The 22,031-nt window shown below is 39.8% G+C and overlaps 1 protein-coding gene and 4 non-coding genes across 5 annotated transcripts; 2 read left to right on the top strand and 3 right to left on the bottom strand.

Moving 5' to 3' along the window:
• The first annotated feature begins 14,346 nt into the window (after positions 1–14,346).
• Positions 14,347–14,448, top strand: LOC130466437 (U6 spliceosomal RNA). Its single transcript, XR_008926667.1, has one exon. It is a non-coding gene; the product is annotated as a U6 spliceosomal RNA (small nuclear RNA).
• Positions 14,449–15,337: 889 nt separating this feature from the next.
• LOC130466408 (U5 spliceosomal RNA) lies at positions 15,338–15,454 on the bottom strand. Its single transcript, XR_008926642.1, has one exon. It is a non-coding gene; the product is annotated as a U5 spliceosomal RNA (small nuclear RNA).
• A 3,821-nt stretch (positions 15,455–19,275) lies between these two features.
• On the top strand, positions 19,276–19,378 carry LOC130466423 (U6 spliceosomal RNA). Its single transcript, XR_008926655.1, has one exon. It is a non-coding gene; the product is annotated as a U6 spliceosomal RNA (small nuclear RNA).
• Positions 19,379–20,006: 628 nt separating this feature from the next.
• Positions 20,007–20,167, bottom strand: LOC130466508 (U1 spliceosomal RNA). The gene has a single exon (XR_008926731.1). It is a non-coding gene; the product is annotated as a U1 spliceosomal RNA (small nuclear RNA).
• Positions 20,168–20,733: 566 nt separating this feature from the next.
• On the bottom strand, positions 20,734–21,624 carry LOC110778693 (uncharacterized). The gene has a single exon (XM_021983251.2). It carries the CDS (start codon positions 21,622–21,624, stop codon positions 20,734–20,736), a length of 891 nt encoding a protein of 296 aa, XP_021838943.2.
• Between the last annotated feature and the right edge of the window lie 407 nt (positions 21,625–22,031).

Raw genomic sequence — 22,031 nt, 5'->3', positions numbered from 1 at the left:
AATTATGTTTGACCACGACGGCCGTAGGTTCCCTTGTGATCCCTGGTGTGGGGATCTCTCAACGTACACCCGCAGGGTAGAGATTGAGGGTTTGGGGGACTGTAACTACCGAGAGGAGTACTCGCTCGTCGATAACTCCAGAGGCAGGATATCGTTACTAGCTCAGCATAAATAATTGAAGGGACATGCGTTAACTATTAAACTAATCTGAGTTGATTTTAACAATATGCAACATATAATACTAGATCGATCACGATTATCTGATTTAAATTGTATTAAGGGACCTAGCATGATAATCCAATTTCCCAAAAATACTATATTTATTAGGCGTGATAGAACAATCAGATTTAATTAGTTTAACAGTTCATAAAAAGGGCGAGGAAAGCGATTAAATCATAGAAAAGGGACACATTACGACGCACCCTTGAGAGGTGCGTCACGGTTCTCAGAAAACTAACCACTTTGACTTTGCTATTTCTCCTTTTATTTAACGAATCTCAAGTTATGGGACAGGATACGTTCTGTTCGATTTATGGATCGATTGCGACAGAACACGTGATCAATTTCGCAGCGTGAGGCTTAGGCTTAGGGGTTGGAGTCAATACTCAGAATAATAATTGTGTGTTGTTCTTCACGTCGGCTTTAGGGGTCTATTTATAGGAAAGAGTGGCGTAGAAAGATAGATTTTCAGGAATTTGAATACGAAACGCATTAGGAAAAGAATCCGTCCCAGGTATTTCTGGCGCCCAGCTCTGGGCGTCAAAGATTTCGGCGCCCAGAGCTGGGCGTTGAAAATAGGGTCTGGGCAGAATTCTTTTTCAGATTGGACTCTAGAGTACGGAGTCCATTAAGAGACTTAATCCGAGTTATTTGGTGTGTATCAATTTACGACGGAATGCATCTGGGCCCTTTACGAACTCTAGGTTCGTTATGAGTTTAATTAATAAGTTAACTCTTTTATCGAACTGCGATAGGAATAGAATGCCTTTTACGATTTCTATCTCTTTTAGGATTTATGTTGGAGTGCAACACCTAATTCTGACAGGTTTCTATCTTTTATGACTTGCCACTTTTAACAACTACCCATTACGGCAGTTACTATTTTTAGAAGGTTTCCATAAATAGCAGATTTCTATAAATAGAAGGTTTCGGGTGAAATGAAAGGGGTGATTGAGATTCGTTATTTTATAGGAGATGCGTTGTCAAGTGGAGATTTATGTTCTCATCATCGAACCTTCCCTTTCGGGAATGGGGACAAAAGTAGGTGTCTACAGTTAGCCTCCACTTTGGCTGAGTCTTGGAGTAAGACGATGGTCAAAGTTTTAGACGGAGTGCGTCACACAAGCCATGGTGACCTGTTTCGCGAGGGTCTCACGAGCCTTCGAGTGATAACATTTGACTTAAGGGTCATCACTTGAAGTGTCGACATATCCCTCATGTGTCATTGGGATTTGTCAACGGATAGTATAGAAACTCCCTCACTTTGTCATTGGAAGTATCTAAATAGGCGTAGAAACTCCCTCACTTTGTCATTGGGAGTAGCTACAGATGTTTTCGAAATCAAAGCTATAAAGTGTAATTGGGCCTGGCCGAGCCCAATCACGAGGTAAAAATGTTTTTAAAGATTCTCATTTTCAGGGTTAGCTTAAACGAGAAAACCCCCTTGTTTTTATGGGACGTAAAACGAAGGAAAATCCAGCACATCGTTCTTTTTTGGAAAAACGGAAAACCAATCCTTTAATTTTTGGAAAAAAGGAAAACTACTCACATCGTTCTTTTTTGGAAAAACGGAAAACCAATCCTTTAATTTTTGGAAAAAGGGAAAACCAGAAAAAGTTATCTGCAGCGACTAAGGACTTGCGCGGTTAGTGGCGCAGACCCCACCGTCTAAAGATGGCGAGCCTGTCCGCTAAGGGTGGACACCCCCGTCCGATAGAAGTGGACGAATCTGTTTTGAAATTTGAAAATAAGGACCTACGCAGTTTGTGACGTAGACCCCGCCGACTGAAGATGGCGAACCTATCCGCTAAGGGTGCACACCCCGTCCGATAGAAGTGGACGAATCTATTTTGAAATTTGTTTGTGCTTTTTGAAAATAAAGACCGACGTGGTTTGTGACGTAGACCCCGCCGACTGAAGATGGCGAGCCTGTTTCATTTGTTTTTTGAAGATTCTATTTTTCGAAAACTGAGGACCTGCGCGGCTAGTGACGCAGACCCCGCCCACTGAAGGTGGGCGAGCCCTGTCCGCTGAGGGTGGACGTCCCTGAATTCGTTTTTTTTCGATTTGGAACTCGCGTGGTTCGTGACGCGATCTTGCCAACTGAAGATGGGCAAGTTCCTTTTTTTTTTGTTCATCGTGATTTCTTTTGAGAATTTCTTTTTATTCATTCTTTGTAGGAGCGAATTCTTTCGAGGGATGCTCGGATTTAGTTGCAACCTGAATGTGGGTTGACAACGTGCTTAGACGGACCATTGTCTTGTGGTCATCATCTTTTCATGGTTTTGAGCTAGTCTTTACGGCTCAATTTTTCCACTACATGGGTCCTTGATTAGGGGACTATGTATAAGTATTAACGGCGACCTTTGTCTTGAGGTCGTAATCCGGTTTTATTTTTTGAGATTTATCCAAACACGGGACTTTGTACAGCGTAGTCTGGGAATATTGTTTTAACTTTGCATACTTTTTTTTGAAATATATATTTTCTTTTGAGCCCCCAAGCACTCGTGCTTGACGGTCATTTCTTGTCAAAGAGGTTCCTTGGGGATACGCATTTTTTAATGTCCTTGATCATGTTTGGGATCGTGCTCGGAAGTGCGAGCGATCTTTGTAGCGGTGTGCCACTCTTAACAAAGCCGTGAGGTGCGACTTTCGGTAAAGAAATCGACAATTTTCGAGTCGGATGGATACGACAGGGCCTTATAAAAGTCAGGGCCTTTTTTTGGGTCTGGGATCATTTTCGGCGCCCAGGCCTGGGCGTTAGAAATAATTAACGCCCAGGTGGGGCGTTGAAAATGTTGTTTGGGCTGGTCTTTTGATGACACGGTTGGCCTCTTGTTCGTTCGTTTATTTCACTTGGAAATTCTACGTATTCTCTTCTCTTTTGTTTTTTTCTTTATTTTTTGGAACGTAGAATTTTATCGGAGATCACAATGAGTTGAATGATCGTGATGATTTCTCGAGAAGCCGTAGCCGATTGGTGGACTACGATGTTTGTCGCTTTGGGGCGATTATTTTAAGGAACTGTTTCTCTTAAGGCGTACAATTATTGCAATAGTTGGGCGAGTCTATATGGCCCGAGGAACATACCTTGAGACGTAAGACTTTGATCGCTCTTGTATATATTTTTTCCTTTTGAACGCGTTCGTGAATGTTTGATACTTAAAGTGATGTATGTGCGAACGGGCGTTCATAGAATGGCCGTTGTGTGCGGTCCATTAATCAGTTCGCTTGAATCATTCATTTTTTTTTGAGCAATGACTGATTTTGAATAGTTTGCTTAGAAGCTTGATAGGGTCCAGGCCCATTCATGAAGTGGGCTCAAGCATCATGCCCTATCGATCGTGCAAACATTTGCTTCGAGATTTTTTTGTTATGGTCGTTTCGTAGCTTGGAGCCCCCAAGTATACATGTTGGGATACTTCCTTTTGGCGTACGATTTTTGTAGGTTCTTTCGAGAAAGATGCCTTGGGGTTCCGCTCGTGTAGGTGAGAGCTATCCCTTCCGTGGTAGGTAATATTTTGCTACCTTTAATCCTTAATGTAGAAGTCGTGTGGCTTGCATTTTGAATTTGGGCGATAAGTAGTCTTTGCCTAATGCTCTTGGTCGTGCCCGCATTAGTGCAATATGCCTTAATCTCCCTTTTTTTTAGACATGCACCGTGGGATGGTTGAACTTATGGTGCGACGTAGGCTTGTGTGGCCTAACAATATGTATTATAACATTCCTCTAGGTGTTGGGATATCATTATTATTCTTTGCATTGGAGTACTTCATTACGCCTCGTTCAGGTGCTCGGACTAGTGTAGCACCTTCTGCGTGGCTGTGCGCGGCTTATTACTTCGTTCGATGCGAGGATTCATAGATGTTTCTTTCTTGTTTTTATATCTGAGCAAAATTTGGCAAGCAGAGATATTCAGCGCCCAGGCTGGGGCGTTAAAGATATCGGCGCCCAGCTCTGGGCGTTGAAGATGATTTTTATCAGAATTTGACAGTTTTTATCCTTGATTTTTCTTTCGCTTTGGCTTTGGAACGACGTAGACTGTGTAACGGGCGCTTATAGGGCGAGCGTTATGTGCAGTAGTTTGATCGGAGTTTTGGTGACTCGCGATTTTCAGTTACCCTTGTTAGTGGGGTGACTTTATATTTTCTAAGTAGCGCTTAGAATTTGGGAGGGGTTGTAGTCATTCTAAGGTTTGTTTTACACGATTAAACCTTAGGATTGTGCCCCTATGACATATGTATAGCATTAGCGTCGAGAATTTGAGATAAAATCGTCATTTCGAGCACTTTTAGAGTGTTTTTCTCAAGCCCCCAATTGTAGCTACGGGATTGGGTTGGTGCTATAATGCTTGGCATATGTTTTTATGCATTCATGGTGACATGGATCATGAATAGTTTGAACCAGACTCGTTTAGTGCGAGATACGTTCGAGTAGTGATTTGCTACTTCTCTTGTAAATGTCGTATTGTGCGACATTGCTAGGGTCAAGGTAGTCACATGTTGAAGTGTGCCTTGACCAAAAGCTAGGTGCCTTTCTTTACCCATAATCATATTTAGAAATATTTTTGACTCACTTGCAACATCGAGATAAACGCATGCTTAGATTAAACCAACGACACTTTATTATGTTCGAATAAGTCTTTGAAAATTATTTGAAGTCCGAGTCCTACTGTGTACAATCCGAGGTGTCCTAAGTAAGTTGACTTATAGAAAGGGTTCGTACAGGTTTACATGAGTGAATCAAAATACTGTTACGATTTTTGGAATGCTGTCTAAGGATTTGCTGGAAGCCAGGGTGCAGGCGTCAAGATATACTTGTGCCCGTTTGGCATATGCTTTAGGCTTTTAGGGCCATCTTTTCCAGAATTGCTGGAATATAAACCGTTTTCAAATTGACTTAGATTTACTTGGTGTATGTCTGCACAAAAGGTCAAGGTATACTTAGTTCTTTCCCTAGCTCTTTCATTTCAATTTTTTAGCCCCCAGTTGCTATTATGTCTTCCCATTAATGATGCTTTTAGATTTCGATTTTAGATGCCCGTGTCATATGTCTGAGTTGGGTGAGCCTTGGTTAAGTGCCAAGTTCTATTGACAATATCTGATTTTTTCAAAGGAGATTCGCAAGCATTTGAATTACCATGAACGGTTGCCCTGAGTTCGAAGGAACGATGGGGCGATGCCATAGAGCAATTTTCTTTATTGCAAGCTTACTGCCTTTACTACTTGTTGGCGATCATGACGGTGTCTAGTGGTGAAAGAAGGTCTTAAGTGAATTACTTTGCTTTAGGGAGGATCAAGTCGAGTACTTTAGAGGTCATGGACGCTTGCGCTAGCCCCCATTCAATTAAGGCAAAGCGGTCTTTTGAGTATGGCTAAGTGCCTAGGAGTGTTAGTGCTCCTTCCGGCAAGGGTACGTGCCCTTATTATTTTCGATGCGTGCTTATTTTGGCATTTTGATGACTTGGATTCTTTCTTTGACTTAAATTTTCTTTCGACTTGGATTGCAAGTAATTAAATTTCAATAAGGAACTCTATTTTTTATTCTTGTTATTCTATAGGCTTTAACATTTTTGCAAATTGGTTGGACCGAATCATGGATTGCCTACGTATCCGCCTTAAATAGATTTAATTTGGAATCAGGTCTTGCGTAGTTCTTAGCCAGAAAATGGTTTCTTAGAATGCCGATATTAAACAAGTACGTTCGAGTGGAACCGTAGTGTTTGAAATGGGGTGAAATAAGTGTACGAAAATTATGGAGCGTGCGTATTTTGCGTATTTTATACGATCTTCTACCCCCCAAGTGTTCGTTATTCTTCCACATGTATGTAGGAAAATATACGAACACTTTTAGGAATTGGGAGTTGAGAGCAAGAACGGCGCCCAGGGCTGGGCGCTATTATTTTCGACGCCCAGGTCTGGGCGTTGAAAGCGTGTTCTGGGCTTCCTTTTGCGCTGTTCCTTTTCGTTTTGTGCCAAACATTTCCGAATCTTTTTTTGTGCGCTAAATGCTACTTTTCCTCTTTTGTGCGCTTTGCAAATTTTTTTCCCTTTTTTATTATTATTTAATTTTTTTTACGTTAAGCGTAGAACGTACTTTTCATTTGTTTTTTTTATTCGTGACTCAAGACGGCTTGAAAGACGGGTCGAATGAGATAGGATAATTTGTGTAGGTATTAGTCAAGCATGAGGATTACATCTGCTAGGACTCACAATTTGCAGCCTCGTGCTAGTGTCATGAGTTTACATCAACCAAGGCCAATGAGTAGTATGGGGACGGCTCAAGGATGTATCCAAACAAGTTATATGGTCCTTATACTAATAGTGGTGTAAGAGCAGGTTTGGGCTTTGGAAATAATGGGTATGACGCACGTGTCAATGGCCGTACGTGGTTTGCAGTTGACAACAAGTTCAGGAACAAGAGTCGAGGTAATGGTTTCTTGGGTTATGGCAATGAGAACATGGATGGGTTAAATGAGCTGAACAGGGGCCCTAGAGCGAAGGCATCTAAGAACGTAAGGATTGGAAAGGGTAGACATCGTAGAATTTTATGTAGTTTTTGTGGCATGATTTGGATTGGTTGACTCAATTCTTTTCCTTCGTTTACTTGGGTAAATTCCGCACTTTGGAAGGTACGGGCTAAGTATTTCATGGCTCGCTCTTTTCGCTCTCCCTTTCTTCTTTCTCTTTTTTCTTTCTTTGCACTTTGGGAGGTACGAGCCTAGTATTTCATGGCTCGCTCTTTTCGCTCTCCCTTTTCTCTTTCTCTTTTTTTCTCTTTTTTGCTTGGGATTCCTCCCCCTTTTTATTTGGGCTAAAAGGTAGATGATTGTGGTCTTTGAGTCACGAGGCGAGACTGAGTGAGCCTCGTTTGGTGGGCCTATAGTGGAACTTTAATTTTAGTAGGCCTAGGGTGGACCTTTAAATTGTCTTACTTTGCAAGCGTATTTAGTCGTTTCTTAAAATGTGCAAATAGCGTAGATTCAAAATGTTTTTTTACTTTAATGAAATTTAACGAAAGAATTACATCGAAAATAATTATTTTTGCTTCTTTTCAGATTCTAATGTTCGGGATTTAATTGGAAGTTGTGATTTGAACTTTCATTAATAATTTTTTTTTGATTATAACCCGTGTATGGATACAAGGAGGTGGCCTAGACTCGAAATAATGACGTGGCGTAAGCCTATAATACTTGACCAAGCAACTTTCAGACTTAGACTAATTGGACCATAACTTTCGTTGGTTGACACTTTAGATTTTAACCCTTGGGTGTTCATTTGTCATGCGCCATTTTGCTTAATGTTGGCAAGGTAGTTAGTTGGGGAGATCAAATTTTCATTTTTGCAAGACTAGAATCATTAGTGCGGATTCCCTCTTAGTGTGTATTGCTTTACCCCAATGGTAGCCTTATGGCATGCCGATTTGGGTATTTTGATGGTTTGTCTTGTTGCATTCATGGAAAATCTTTTAGTCCGTACTTAGGGGTACTTCAAGGAGCGAGTGGCTCGAGAGGATTATGATAGTCGTGACCCAATGTGATCATAAGCCTTGAGGCCATTAATTTTTTTTCTTTGCCAATGGTATTGACACCTTAGGCTCACTTTGGGGGTTGTGCGACTATGGAGGAATGATTTTCGGAATGTGACTGTTTCCATTTTGCAAATACTTGAATTACATAATATATTCTTTTTATTGGTGAGAGAGAGTATTGAGGCCGTGGATTCTTAGCAAGGGATGACAATTACATATGGGTGCTTATTGATTTAAATGTTAGGAAGGGAGACTCAATATGTTTTAACCTTTTAACTTGCAGAACGACACCAAGCATTAGGACCGATTCTATGTATAAGACAACTAAGACTTAGGATTTAGATTGTACTTTGGCATAGCCTAGTCTAGACTCGGATTTATTTGAACATTGTTTTTTTCTTTGAAAACTTTATTCGAATATCATTTTTTGAATACTTTGCCCATGTGACATTCAAGGTTATTTGAACTAGCATGCTCGATTTTGGTGCCGAACATTGTCGTCGTAGGAGGCCTAACAACGACACAAGGAGTTTTTTTTTTTTATAAGTCGCTTTTAGAATCGAGTGCCTTTTCATACGCCCTCGTAGCAATTTTCAGGAAAAGTTTTTTTTTGCTACGTATTTTTTATTATGCGCGGGCACCGAGGCTGCTGCGCCTGACCAGAAGGCCGGGCAGCAACTTCAGCGCCCAGCAAAGGGTGTGAGAAATTATGGCGCCCAGCCAGGGGCGTTGAAAATGCATCCCTGGCTGGTTCTCGTTTTCTGTTCGTGTCTACTTTCTGTTTATGCGACTTTGATTTTGCGTGCTTGCCTAATAACGTCCTTTACGCGTTGTGCAGCGTTTGTGGAATTCGTTACGGGCCATCCCGAGCGTCGCTTATTTTTGTGGCGATCGTTCGGGTTTGCGGAACACGTATCTTGGTATAACTCTTTGGCCAATTGGTTTATGAATGTTTGGGAATTTTTTAAGGTCGTTGGTTTTCTAGCATTGTTTGTCACACACAATCACACATTTCGCTACACATAACTAGCATTACATCATGAGGCAAAATAATAATATGTGATATAGTTTATGATAGGCTTCTATGGGTAGTATTTGCGCCTGGCTTGGTACCGCTTCTATCGCAGATCCAACACATGCCCCGGTCGAGGTAGTGTCTTCAACAGCCGAATTTCGCCCAAAAGGCCAATCACGATGTAAGCCAAGGGGGCATGCACCAATGAGAGGGACCTAATGGGCGAGCGATTGGGTTTGGGACGGGTGTACTACTAGCGAAAGTGCCGAGTGGACAACATTCGAAGCATATGCACCCCCCGGTTGACGATGGGTATCCTTAGTCCAAACTCCCTGAGGGAGTCAAGATTCATTATGCGGTTCTGCCCGTTCACATTAATATGCTGATTTTTAGGTCGTCCCAACTTGATGGGGAAATAAACGCGCGGTAGGATCGTTTCACCCTTCGGCTATTTTGATTACCTACAAGCATGAGTATTTCCTTCACTATCCCCAGTGGAGTCGCCACTGTGAGGGGGTCGAAAAAGCACGAGGCTAATGCGTGACCTCGTCCCTCGTGGGTGTGACGCTTCTTTTTGTCAAATCAAGTGTAATTGGATTTCCCGTGAGTTTACACCCAATTGACTAGTAACATAGGAGTCGCCATTCAGTTTTTAACGACAATGAGAAAAACTGACAAAACCCGGTTATCGTGACATAAATGGAGTGCAATTATGTTTGACCACGACGGCCGTAGGTTCCCTTGTGATCCCTGGTGTGGTGATCTCTTAACGTACACCCGCAGGGTAGAGATTGAGGGTTCGGGGGACTGTAACTACCGAGAGGAGTACTCGCTCGTCGATAACTCCAAAGGAAGGATATCCTTACTAGCTCAGCATAAATAATTGAAGGGACATGCGTTAACTATTAAACTAATCTGAGTTGATTTTAACAATATGCAACATATAATACTAGATCGATCGGGATTATCTGATTTAAATTGTATTAAGGGACCTAGCATGATAATCCAATTTCCCAAAAATATTATATTTATTAGGCGTGATAGAACAATCAGATTTAATTAGTTTAACAGTTCATAAAAAGGGCGAGGAAAGCGATTAAATCATAGAAAAGGGACACATTACGACGCACCCTTGAGAGGTGCGTCACGGTTCTCAGAAAACTAACCACTTTGACTTTGCTATTTCTCCTTTTATTTAACAAATCTCAATTTATGGGACAGGATACGTTATGTTCGATTTATGGATCGATTGCGACAGAACGCGTGATTAATTTCGCAGCGTGAGGCTTAGGCTTAGGGGTTGGAGTCAATACTCAGAATAATAATTGTGTGTTGTTCTTCACGTCGGCTTTAGGGGTCTATTTATAGGAAAGAGTGGCGTAGAAAGATAGATTTTCAGGAATTTGAATACGAAACGGATTAGGAAAAGAATCCGTCCCAGGTATTTCCGGGGCCCAGCTCTGGGCGTCAAAGATTTCGGCGCCCAGAGCTGGGCGTTGAAAATAGGGTCTGGGCAGAATTCTTTGTCAGATTGGACTCTAGAGTACGGAGTCCATTAAGAGACTTAATCCGAGTTATTTGGTGCGTATCAATTTACGGCGGAATGCGTCTGGGCCCTTTACGAACTTTAGGTTCGTTATGAGTTTAATTAATACGTTAACTCTTTTATCGAACTGCGATAGGAATAGAATTCCTTTTACAATTTCTATCTCTTTTAGGATTTATGTTGGAGTGCAACACCTAATTTTGACAGGTTTCTATCTTTTATGACTTGCCACTTTTAACAACTACCCATTACGACAGTTACTATTTTTAGCAGGTTTCCATAAATAGCAGGTTTCTATAAATAGCAGGTTTCGGGTGAAATGAAAGGGGTGATTGAGATTCGTTATTTTATAGGAGATGCGTTGTCAAGTAGGTGTCTACACTATACACAGTCCAGTGTTTGGATAATCTCAAAGGAAAAAACCGGATTTCGACCTCAGAGCAAAGGTCGCCGTTGATACTTATACATGGTCCTCTGATCAAAGACCCAAGTAGTGGCAAAATCGAGCCGTAAAGACTAGCTCAAAACCATGAGAGAAGATGACCACAAGACAATGGTCTTTCTGAGCACGTTGTCAACCCACATTCAGGTTGCAACTAAATCCGAGCATCCCTCGAAAGAATTCGCTCCTATAAGAATGAATAAAAATAAATTCTCAAAAGAAATCACAAGAACTAATGAAATAGGGACTTGCCCATCTCAATCGGGCAAGATCGCGCCACGAACCACGCGGGTTCCAAATCGAAAAAACGAATTCAGGGGCGTCCACCCTCAGCGGACAGGGCTCGCCCACCTTCAGCGGGCGGGGTCTGCGCCACTAACCGCGCAGGTCCTCAGTTTTCGAAAATGAAAAGAAAGTAAGAACTTCAAAAATAGGCTCGCCCACCTTCAGCGGGCGGGGTCTGCCTCACTAACCGCGCAGGTCCTCAGTTTTCGAAATATAAAATCTTCAAAAAAAACAGGCTCGCCATCTTCAGCCGGCGGGGTCTACGTCGCAAACCGCGTAGGTCCTTATTTTCAAAAAAAAAAAACCAATCAAATTTCAAAATAGATTCGTCCACTTCTATCCGACGGGGTGTCCACCCTCAGCGGATAGGCTTGCCATCTTCAGCCGGCGGGGTCTGCGCCACTAACCGCGCAGGTCCTTAGTCGCCGCAGCGATAACTTTTTCTGGTTTTCCCTTTTTCCAAAAATTAAAGGATTGGTTTTCCCTTTTTCCAAAAATTAAAGGATTGGTTTTCCCTTTTTCCAAAAATTAAAGGATTGGTTTTCCCTTTTTCCAAAAATTAAAGGATTGGTTTTCCGTTTTTCCAAAAAAGAACGATGTGCTGGATTTTCCTTCGTTTTACGTCCTATAAAAACAAGGGGGTTTTCTCGTTTAGCTAACCCTGAAAATGAGAATCTTTTAAAAATATTTTACCTCGTGATTGGGCTTGGCCAGGTCCAGTCACACTTTATAGCTTTGATTTCAAAAACATCTGTAGCTGCTTCCAATGACAAAGTGAGGGAGTTTCTATACATCTTTAGATACTTCCAATGACAAAGTGAGGGAGTTTCTATACTATCAGTTGACAAATTTCAATGACACGTGAGGGATATGTTAACGCTTCAAGTGATGACCCTTAAGTCAAATGTTATCACTCGGGGGCTCGTGAGACCCTCGCAAAACAGGTCACATGCACCATGGCTTGTATGATGCACTTCGTCTAGTACTTTGACCATCGTCTTATCCCGAGACTCAGTAAAAGTGGGGGCTAACTGTAGACGCCTACTTTTGTCCCGATTCCCGAAAGGGAAGGTTCGATGATGAGAACATAAATCTCCACTTGGCAACACATCTCCTATAAAATAACGAATCTCGATCACCCTTTTCATTTCAGCCGAACCTGCTATTTATAGAAACTTGCTAAAAATAGTAACTGCCGTAAAGGGTAGTTGCTAAAAGTGGCAAGCCATAACAGATAGAAACCTATCAGAATTAGGTGTTGCACTCCAACATAAATCCTAAAAGAGATAGAATTTACAAGAGGAATTCTGTTCCTGGTATACTTCGAAAATAAGAGTTACGTATTAATTAAAATCCTAACGAACCTAGAGTTCGTAACGGGCCCAGACGCATTCCGTCATAAAGTTAATACGCACTAAAAGACTCGGATAAGTCTCAAAGGCTCCGTATTCTACGAGTCCAAATCTGACAAGGAAACGCGACCAGATCCTATTTTCAACGCCTGGCTCTGGGCGCTGAAAATACCTGGGGACGTGTTCTTTCCGAATTCTTCTTGGATTCGTCTTCTAAAAATCTATCTTTCCACAAACTCTTCCCTATAAATACAACCTCATAATTGACGTGAAAAAAACACAATTCATAATCTGAGTATTGACTCCAACCCCTAAGCCTAAGCCTCACGCTGCGAAATTGATCCCGCGTTCTGTCGCAATCGACCCAAAAGTCGAAAAGAACGTATCCTATCCCTTGTAGCTGATGAATTAAGCCCGGATACTGGAACCTTGCCTGGAAACTCGAGATTCGTTAAATAAAAGGAGAAATAGCAAAGCCAAAGTGGTTAGTTTTCTAAGAACCACAACGCACCTCTCAAGGGTGCGTTGTAATATGTCCCTTCGCATGATTTAATCGCTTTCATCGCCCTTTTATAAAACTGTTAAACTATTAATCTGATTGTTCTATCACGCCTAATAAAGATAATATCTTGGACGATTGAAACATCATGTTAGGTACCTTAAATCAATCTAAACAAGATAATCACGACCGATTTAGTATTATGTGTTGCATATTGCTAAAATCAATCCAGAATAGTTTAATAGTTAACGCATGTCCCTTCAATTATTTATGCTGAGCTAGTAAGGATATTCTGCCTCTAGAGCACCGATGAGCACTCCTCTCGGTAGTTACAGTCCCCCGAACTCTCAATCTCTGCCCTGTGGGTGTACGTTGAGCGATCCCCACACCAGGGATCACAAGGGAACTTATGGCCATCATGGTCAAACATAATTGAACTCCCTTTATGTCACGATAACCGGGTTTTGTCAGTTTTTCTCATTGTCGTTAAAAACTGAATGGCGACTCCTATATTACTAGTCAATTGGGTGTAAACTCACAGGAAATCCAATTACACTTGATCTGACAAAAAAACTTCACGCCCACGAGGGACGTGGTCACGCATTAGCCTCGTGCTTTTTCGACCCCTTCACAGTACGATTCACTTTGCTTTTATTCTAGAATCTGCTTTGATTATTGAAAGACACAAAATGTTTTGTTGGGCTGTTTCAAGTCATAACATAAACTAATGGTGTTGGTTGTATTCGAACACTATGGTTTCGCCTGTTATTTTTCCATAATGGTTTGTCTTCCCTTATATACTTGCAAAAGGCTTGGTATTTTCATTTCCTGGTAGTGCATTTTTGTCCCGCTCAAGGAAAGGAGAAGCTATAATTAGGGACAATATGAAGAGAGCGGGGATACTAAGAACGAAGAGCTATTTGGTTGAGCTCAATACTGCAATATCATGATTTTTATCTGTTCCCATCAGACCATGAGTCACTCCTGTATTATTTGTTTCACAGTGAGGGTTACAGAAGTATTACTCTGCACAGAAAAGATATTGAAGTAATTTTTGGCAATTATGAACCTTTTGGTTCATATTGAACTAAAATTTGTATGGCATCCGCCACAGATTCCTGACACGATCATCATTGCTCTAATCAGGCCTAAAGCACAGGAGTACTTGAAGTGTCGTAATATGAAGATGTTCGGAAAGGAATCCCATTGAACCTTGATAACTAAATAGAAATTCTGTAAAAAGGTTTACCCCGTGCAAACAACTCCCGTAGAGAGTTCAATAAGATCTCATTACATAGAAAGTTCAAATAGTTCATAGTAAGTTTGCAAAGTACTAGGAAACTCTCAGCCTTGTGGCTGTGGGAGTTGCGTTAAAGTTATCCCTTGCTGTGGGATTTTCATAAAGTTATTACTTGCTAACAGTTCTCTCTTTGTAAAATTATGACTTGACGGTAAGCTTTCTCTTTGGAGACATCTGATAAATTTGGAAAAATACATAGAAGATTAACATGCCTCCTGTGCAAGGACAACAAGGATAACAGGAATAAATTGAGAATTGTTAATTTTTTTAGCTTACTAGTTTGTTCCTTTTCCATCTGAATGCTTTTATATATTGGTTCCATGTGATATACCAGTAGTTTTCATTGGTTCTAGGGCTGGAACGGTAGGAGATGTATGGTTGTTTTTTTTAGCAATTACTTTTCTCTATGCTCTTTATGATGCTTATTTGTAGATATTGTGTCCCCTATAGGCCTATAATCAGTATGTCTAATAATTTTCCGAGGACAGACACATAGCCCTATTAGTTCTTGTAATTTGGTTTGTCAGCTTTCATGAGAAGACTGTGTCCATGTAAATTTGCTTCATGTGCATTTGCTGATTAAAACTTCTATTGACTGCAGTTGTACATGACAGGTTTATTGAAGAGAACGAAGCTAGGAGCAAGAAAGAAATGCATGACTCATGTACAAGGATGATACGAACAAGATGAGAAACGGTCCAAATATATATTTCTAGTTGTCTCTCTCTCTTTACCAGGTTATGTTCTCTCTTCTGAAGTTTGATTCTCAATAACTCCACCACTTACAACTTTATCTTGCTCTCTAAAGTCCAAACTCAGTTATGGATCGTCTAAACAGTTTCTGCTTTTGACATTTGTCAAGTGCTATACGCCTACACATGGTTTGCATAAGTGTTTGTACTCTTCTAGAGAACCATAATGCCTCAGCCCTCAGACAATGCAAGAGGTATTGAATTATTGATAAAATTAGTACTTATTGTATCCCTATCTGCAGTAATTTGATTGCTCTGAGTTTTTATTAAAATTCAGTTGTTTCATTGTAAACATATTTAAATGAAGAGGCATGCCTTCATCAGCTTGTGTCCATGTCAATAGCAATTTGGATATAGGTCACTTGTTGATAAGAGAAACTTGAACTAGACTTGTTTTAAGCTCCTTGAAAAGAGCTCCCTCCGAAATTAAACGTATGCCACTGAATGCAGCGAGCACACAATATTCTTTAGTAAAAGGCGAAAGAATAGTTCTCTTTGTGCTCGCTGCGTGGCTGCGTGAGTGTATAAAGAAATTGGTTTAGCTATTTATATTCAAGTCGTTGTTTGGATCTTATTTCTTGATTAATGTGGGACTGGTGTGCTTTTCCCTTGCATCTTACGGTGAATGGGGAGGCGGTACTCGTAATGGGCGTAATGGGTGGGTGGGGAGGCGGTAGGGTGGGTGGCGGTAGAGTGGGGCGGCGGTTGAGAGGGGCGGCGGTTGAGAGGGGTGGCGGTAGAGTGGTGGTTGTAGATTGAGGGAAGGGGTGGTGGGAAGAATGGGCTTCTTTTGATTTTTGTAAACCAAACAACTTGTGATAATCTAGGGATTTCCTTTCCATTCCTTTTCAAACCCTTTGTTGATTCCATTCCCTTTACCCCTTGTGAATCAAACGGCCCCTAATAGTGGATAAAAAGATTAATCTTCGCCACTGGATAGCAAGACTGGAATCAATCTACTTGAATGGCAGAGTTTGTCCAATCCTTGTGCTGAAACAACTGAAGTATAGCTTTTAAATTCCATTACCCAACAATTGATCTCCAATTACAGTATTTTTGAGAATTGAATAATTTACCATATCCATTTGACTTAATACAGCTTACATTTTTATGTTTCTTTCTATTTTTATTCTTATTTTTTATTTTCTTTTATTTGTAAAATTCTTAAAAAAAAAATTTCATTTTACATGCTATTTTGAAATGTACTTATTTTACTTATTCATTTATTTTAAACTTTACTTATTTTTATTATCTCTTACAATATTTATTCTATAACATATATATACATTTTTCTCTTATCTTACTTTCATTAATTCCACTTTCTCTTCCTTGTTTTTTCTTTTTTACTTCCTGCTCCTTCTGGTTTGATTGGTGACACTGACGATCTCCTACGACGATGCATGTTAGCCGACCCCAAATCATTTTGGGACTAAGGCTTTGTTGTTGTTGTTGTATTGGTAAAATTATACCCAAGTAAAGTGGACGTGTTATCACTGTTTATAGCATCACTTATTTGACCCAAATAAAGTAAGAACTCATAAAGTCAAGTAATGTTCCATGCCAAAGACATAAGAGTCGTGCAAGAACAAATAAATTGACCCAAATAAATTAGGATCATATAAATTCACACCTATTTTATAAATGTGTGTAAGATTAAAAAATTTAAAAGAACTATCTACTTGTAAAAAGGTATCTTGTGGATGGTTCTACGAAGGTTAGTTGTTTATCTTTATCATCCTAATATGTATAGGGGGCCTAGGAACTGTAGAGTTGTTTTCTAATAGGAGTTAGAAGCTCATTGTAAGGTGTGTGTGTGTGCGCGCGCGTGCGCACAACCAATTTTGTGAGATTCCAATTGTACGTGTGAGTGTCCAACTTGTGTGATGCATTATTTTTAGTCGAGTAATATTTTGTGCATGATTCTCGTGAGGGATTTTACAAGTTGTGTGTGTTTCTCACTATTGTTTACCTTTGACTCCTTTACTTTCATATTTTGACCCCTTGCATCCACAAGACTTGGTTAGGCTCATAATCCAGGAACCATACAAACATGGCACACTAGAGAAAACCTTTTTTGCTTCATTGGGGTTTAAGAACATGTGGTTTATAAATCTATCAAAAACATGCTTTAGTTTGGCTACTGATATTAAATTCATTTTTGGTTATATTTGATGGCATTGTTGAGTTTGTTCATTTGTATAAAGTTACCATATTTGAGCTAATTATAGCATTTATTCCAGTAAAATGGCTGTAGATGTTGTTATGCTTTTTGTGTTTGAAGAGAGCGTGTATCATTTTATTCGGTGATCTCAGCTCTTGCCTTCCAATTTGGTGGCCTTTCTGAGAGTAGAAGTAAAGGTTGTGGTTATACAAGTTTAGTTGCAGACTGTAGTATCTTAGGACTAGTGTAGTTTAATTCTTCAATTATTTGGTACTTGGATGCTCTGAACTTCTGAGGGTTTTGGCATCTGGGGCGGAGAGTCGTGTAGTACTTGTAACTGGTGAGCTAAGGCTTTTGCTGAAGGTAGAAGTACCTACTTGAATGCTCAACGAAGCATACCTTATGCCATTTAATGCGGCGAAGAGGTACCCACTTGAATGCTCTAGTCTATGTTGAAAATAATGAAACCAGAATCTGGAGGTTTAAGTTGACAAATTTAACAATTGATCTTCAATTACTATATGCGAGAGACATACCATTAACAGTATTTCTACAATTCAATGGATTCAATTGAAGTGACACTTTGTATGGATAGCATTTTTTAGGAACAGGGAAGAACTGCAGAATTAGAGACCACATAGAGCTCTTCATATTTTCTTCGTACATACATGTTATGATTAATTGCGAGTGAGAAGAGGAAAACTGTTTATTTGTACACTAAGTGTTTGGTATATTTCCTTTACATGAGCTCTTTGAGGCAATGAATGGAGTGCATTATCCCAACTTTTGTTTTGAAGTACATTGATGGGATATATTCGTATGAACTTACACATTGATATGAAGATATAGGGAAGAAGAAGATAAAATATGATTGGTAACTGTAGAATAAACAATAATGAAGATCAGTACAAGCGTTCGAGAAGCTTTTCCCCTCCCAAAATGCAAAAGGAAAGCTCAAATAAACTCTCAATTATATTATAGACAAATTTTCCTTTTTTTCTCGCTCTCAACGCTAACTAATTCTCAGCTTCTCCCTCAAACAGAATCATGAATTCATACCCCGTCGTACCCTTCCCCTTAGGTCAGTTACTTGCAGAGAGTTGTCTTCTTCGAGCTCGGTCTAATGCCTATGGGGTCATATTGTCCTTGTCAGATTTACAACATAGTTAGCAAACCCAAGTTCCCGCCAACTCCCTTTTGTTTTACTGATGTGTTCTGTTAAATTTCTTGGTAGAAAAATTGTTGGTTCTTTTAAGTTAAGAAAATTAGGTTAAGTTAGAAACATATGCTATTGAATCTTCTTGTTTGTTGCTATTGACAAAAATTTGTCACTTGGCAGAAAGAAGGGAAATTCAATTATTATTTTTTCAATTAGATTGATTCTAACTACTCCCTCCGTCCCTTAATACTCGACATGTTTTGACCGGACATGCTTGCCAATGCACAAATTTGACCACCAATTTCTTTAACTACATATTATAAAAACTTATAAAATATTAATATTTTGAAAATATATATTAAGATGAAGCCAACAATATATTATATACTAACATTTGTTTTCATATACAGAAATAAAATAGGGTCAAAGTGAATTATGTGAATAGTGCAAAAAGTCAAAACAGGTCGAGTATTAAGAGACGGAGGGAGTACTAATATGCTAAGAGAAGAATTTTAATGTTTTGTACTTATGCTTCATCTTGAGCTGAAAGTGGCGTGAGATCCTGCCGAGAAAATTCTAATGTATTATCATGTTTGGTAAAACATGTCCAACACGTCAAACAGCGAATCATTCATACTTAAAAAGTGCCAAATCTGAAGATGTCAAGGCAGGCAAGGCATGACACTAGGTAAACCTTTTTGCTAAACTTCACATGTTATCATGGAAGAAGTAGAGACTTGGTGAAGTATTTAGTGACTTTTTTTTGTTGTTGTCGGGAGGTATTTAGTGAGGTTTTTTTCACACCTTTGGAAGCTACTCAGCTTATAGTGGACTTAAAAGACTGCATAAGAAATAAGATGTGGTTGGCCTTGGCACTGTGAGATGTTTAGGATGTAATAATTTTCTGGAGAATCGAATTTTAGTACTGCAACAAGTTGAGCATTAAGTACCACATAGAATATCTATACAAATACCGGCCACTTTATTTATTATGCTCTTTCTCCGTCTATGCATTGTCTCTTCGGAGACATCTGATAAAATTGGAATGATACAGAGAAGATTAGCATGGCCCCTGCGCAAGGATGACACTCACAAATAGATAAATGGTCCAAATTTTTTGGGTAAATAAAATTTTACTCTCAGGCCAACAAGATAAAAAGTGTGGGATATTTTGTTTTAAGGGAAACTTAAGGATTTCTTTTCAAAAACTGTCACCCTTGTGCTAGCTACTACTCCGTATGTATAACTCTTGCTACTTAATCACATCATTCAAAGGTTCCATGAAAAGGGGGAGAACTGATATAATTGGCTCTGAACCAAACCTGCACGGCTGCACTAGTAACGCGTTCAGGGATTTTCACTAGTCCCCTTCAGCCGAGTGGTAATTATGAGAAAAATTTTCATTTTAGGTATTGTAATGGTTGCACACTTTTGAAGAACAGATTTACTGATTTAGTGTCAGATTACTTCCTCCAAACTCCAATGTCATACAGATCAATGCTAATGGAAGGTTTATGTATTTTTCGTTTTTTTTCTTCATTTCAGGTATTGTAATGGATGTACGCTTGAAGAACAACATATTACTGATATATTTCCAGATTACTTCCTCCAATGTCATACCAATGCTAACGGAAAGTTTTTTGATTTTCCGTTTTGTCTGCAGCCAGAAACAATTGTTTTATTTCTTTTGTTTTTTTTTTGCAGGTAAAACACTCTAATGTGGTAAATCTTTGTTTAGGAATTGAACAGGGGCCGCGCGAACGCAGGCCCCCACTATCACAAATTATGACGTACACTCTTCCACTTGGGAAGATGTTAGGCAGACACCCCTCCTAAAGTGCAATGGAGGTCACCTACTTAGGCCACGAGCCTATGTGATCGCTCATTGACCCCGTCCAGGTAAGTAATTTGCTAAGTCATACACATCTCTTTTTTATACTCATTTTTCGTATACTCTACTTGTTAGTTAAATAATGTGGGACAAGATCCAACTTGCTTCTTAGTTCATGACTCTGTAGTAAACTAGCACTCCCCCCGTTCCTTAAAATGTTTCCTATTTGATGGAAAACACGGGTACTAAGAAATTGCATGTGTGTTAAGAAAAAACAATCATCGTTGTGTACTTGTATTGAGAATGTACAATATTTAATGGTTGTTTAATAAAAAGTACAAAAAAGTACTCCCTCCGTCCCTAAATGTTTTTCTCGTTTGTCATTTTACGCGGTTATTAAGGAGAAGAGAACGTTAAAATTAGCAATAAATGTTGTACTTTTTATGGGGAATTGTTGTTTTTATGATTTTTTTTTCACAAGAAAACAAACAGTTGTAAGGGTTGTGAGCCAATAGAATGTAAGGAATAAAAGTGTCAACTCATTAATCTTTCCAAACTTAAACCTACCAATGAGATTACAAGGTATTTTATTTATTTATTTATTTTTTGGCAGAAATTACAAACAAGAAACAAAGACAAAAGTCACCCACTTTGTCTAGCATGAGTTGCTAGCACATGGGCCTCCTTAACTCGTTCCCTAGTACATTTATAAATCGAGCAATGCCTAAACTTATCCGCCATTCTTCTGATGTCACTACATAAAGTAGCAAGCTCAATTATGCAATGGGGGAAGTCTCTTATAGAAGTAATAGCTTCAACACAGTCGGTGTAAACCCTAACACCTTGAACATCTTGCTGACTGGCATAAGATAACCACATGTAGATCGCCTTAACTTCCGCTTGACTTGGGTTCGTGGCTTCTATTCGGACTCCATCCTTAGGAATCAGAATGCTCCCCTTCTTTAGTACCCAGCCCGCTGCAGCCCTTGGATACTTTTTCTTCTTATGCATTTTCCACGCTCCATCGGTAACGAGAATAGCGTCATGATCGTGACCCACCCCCTTGAGAATAACATGTTCTTCATCTCCATCATGTTGCATTATAGAGTGTCTTTTACTAGACATCTTCATCTTATTTCTTAGAGGAGCTGCATTCATCCACTGCTCCCCAAACTGACGAGCCATTTGGAGTATTAATTCAGGATTCCTGGTGGAGTGCCGAAATATGACACTATTTCTGTGCAACCAAATAGACCAAAGAATGGCAACAAATGTAAGCACCCTTATGCTCCCTCGCCCATCTTCCTTCCACAGGAAGTTCAGAAAATTCTTTATCCAATCTCTGAGTTGTAGGTGTGTGTTTGTTGTTGTAGAAACTCCCAAAGAGGAGGATCTCCACACATGTGCAGCAACTATACAATCTCTAAACAAGTGGGAAGAACTTTCCATGGCATGATCACATAACACACAGACAGTCTCCCCACCCATGCCCCTCCTCCTCAGATTTTCCTTAATAGCAAGAGCATTGTTCATCAGCTTCCATACAAATACTTTTCACTTCGGACTAAGATCGCTTTTCCATAGCTTTATCCAAAATTTATCATACTCGGCTATATTTTGATGCTCCACATTATCCATAATTAGGAAGTTATAGACAGACTTGACAGAAGGGTTACCTTTTCTATCAGCCACCCACTGTATGTGGTCCTCTGTGTTGTCTTCTGGAATATGTAGACTCAAAATTTCTCGGGCTGTTCCCTTTTCAAAGCTCTGCCAGATCAGATGTGCATTCTAAATCTTCGCATCATTCCTCATGAGGTCCTTAACTTGAGCAATGCCCCTTTGCCTTAAGTGTTCAGCATTCTTGCATTTGGCCGCACCTGAAGGAAGCCATACATCGTGCTGAATATCACTATCTCCGCGGAATATGGCCTTTCCAA

Source organism: Spinacia oleracea, chromosome 1 (genome assembly GCF_020520425.1).
Source record: "Spinacia oleracea cultivar Varoflay chromosome 1, BTI_SOV_V1, whole genome shotgun sequence".
Taxonomy (NCBI): Eukaryota; Viridiplantae; Streptophyta; class Magnoliopsida; order Caryophyllales; family Amaranthaceae; genus Spinacia; species Spinacia oleracea.
Note: the sequence above shows the minus strand (reverse complement) of the source record. Positions and strands in the feature narration are given on the sequence as shown.

Coding starts and splice junctions, on each gene's coding strand:
- LOC110778693 (XM_021983251.2), bottom strand. CDS start 21,624: ATGAACAATGCTCTTGCTATTAAGGAAAATCTGAGGAGGAGGGGCATG.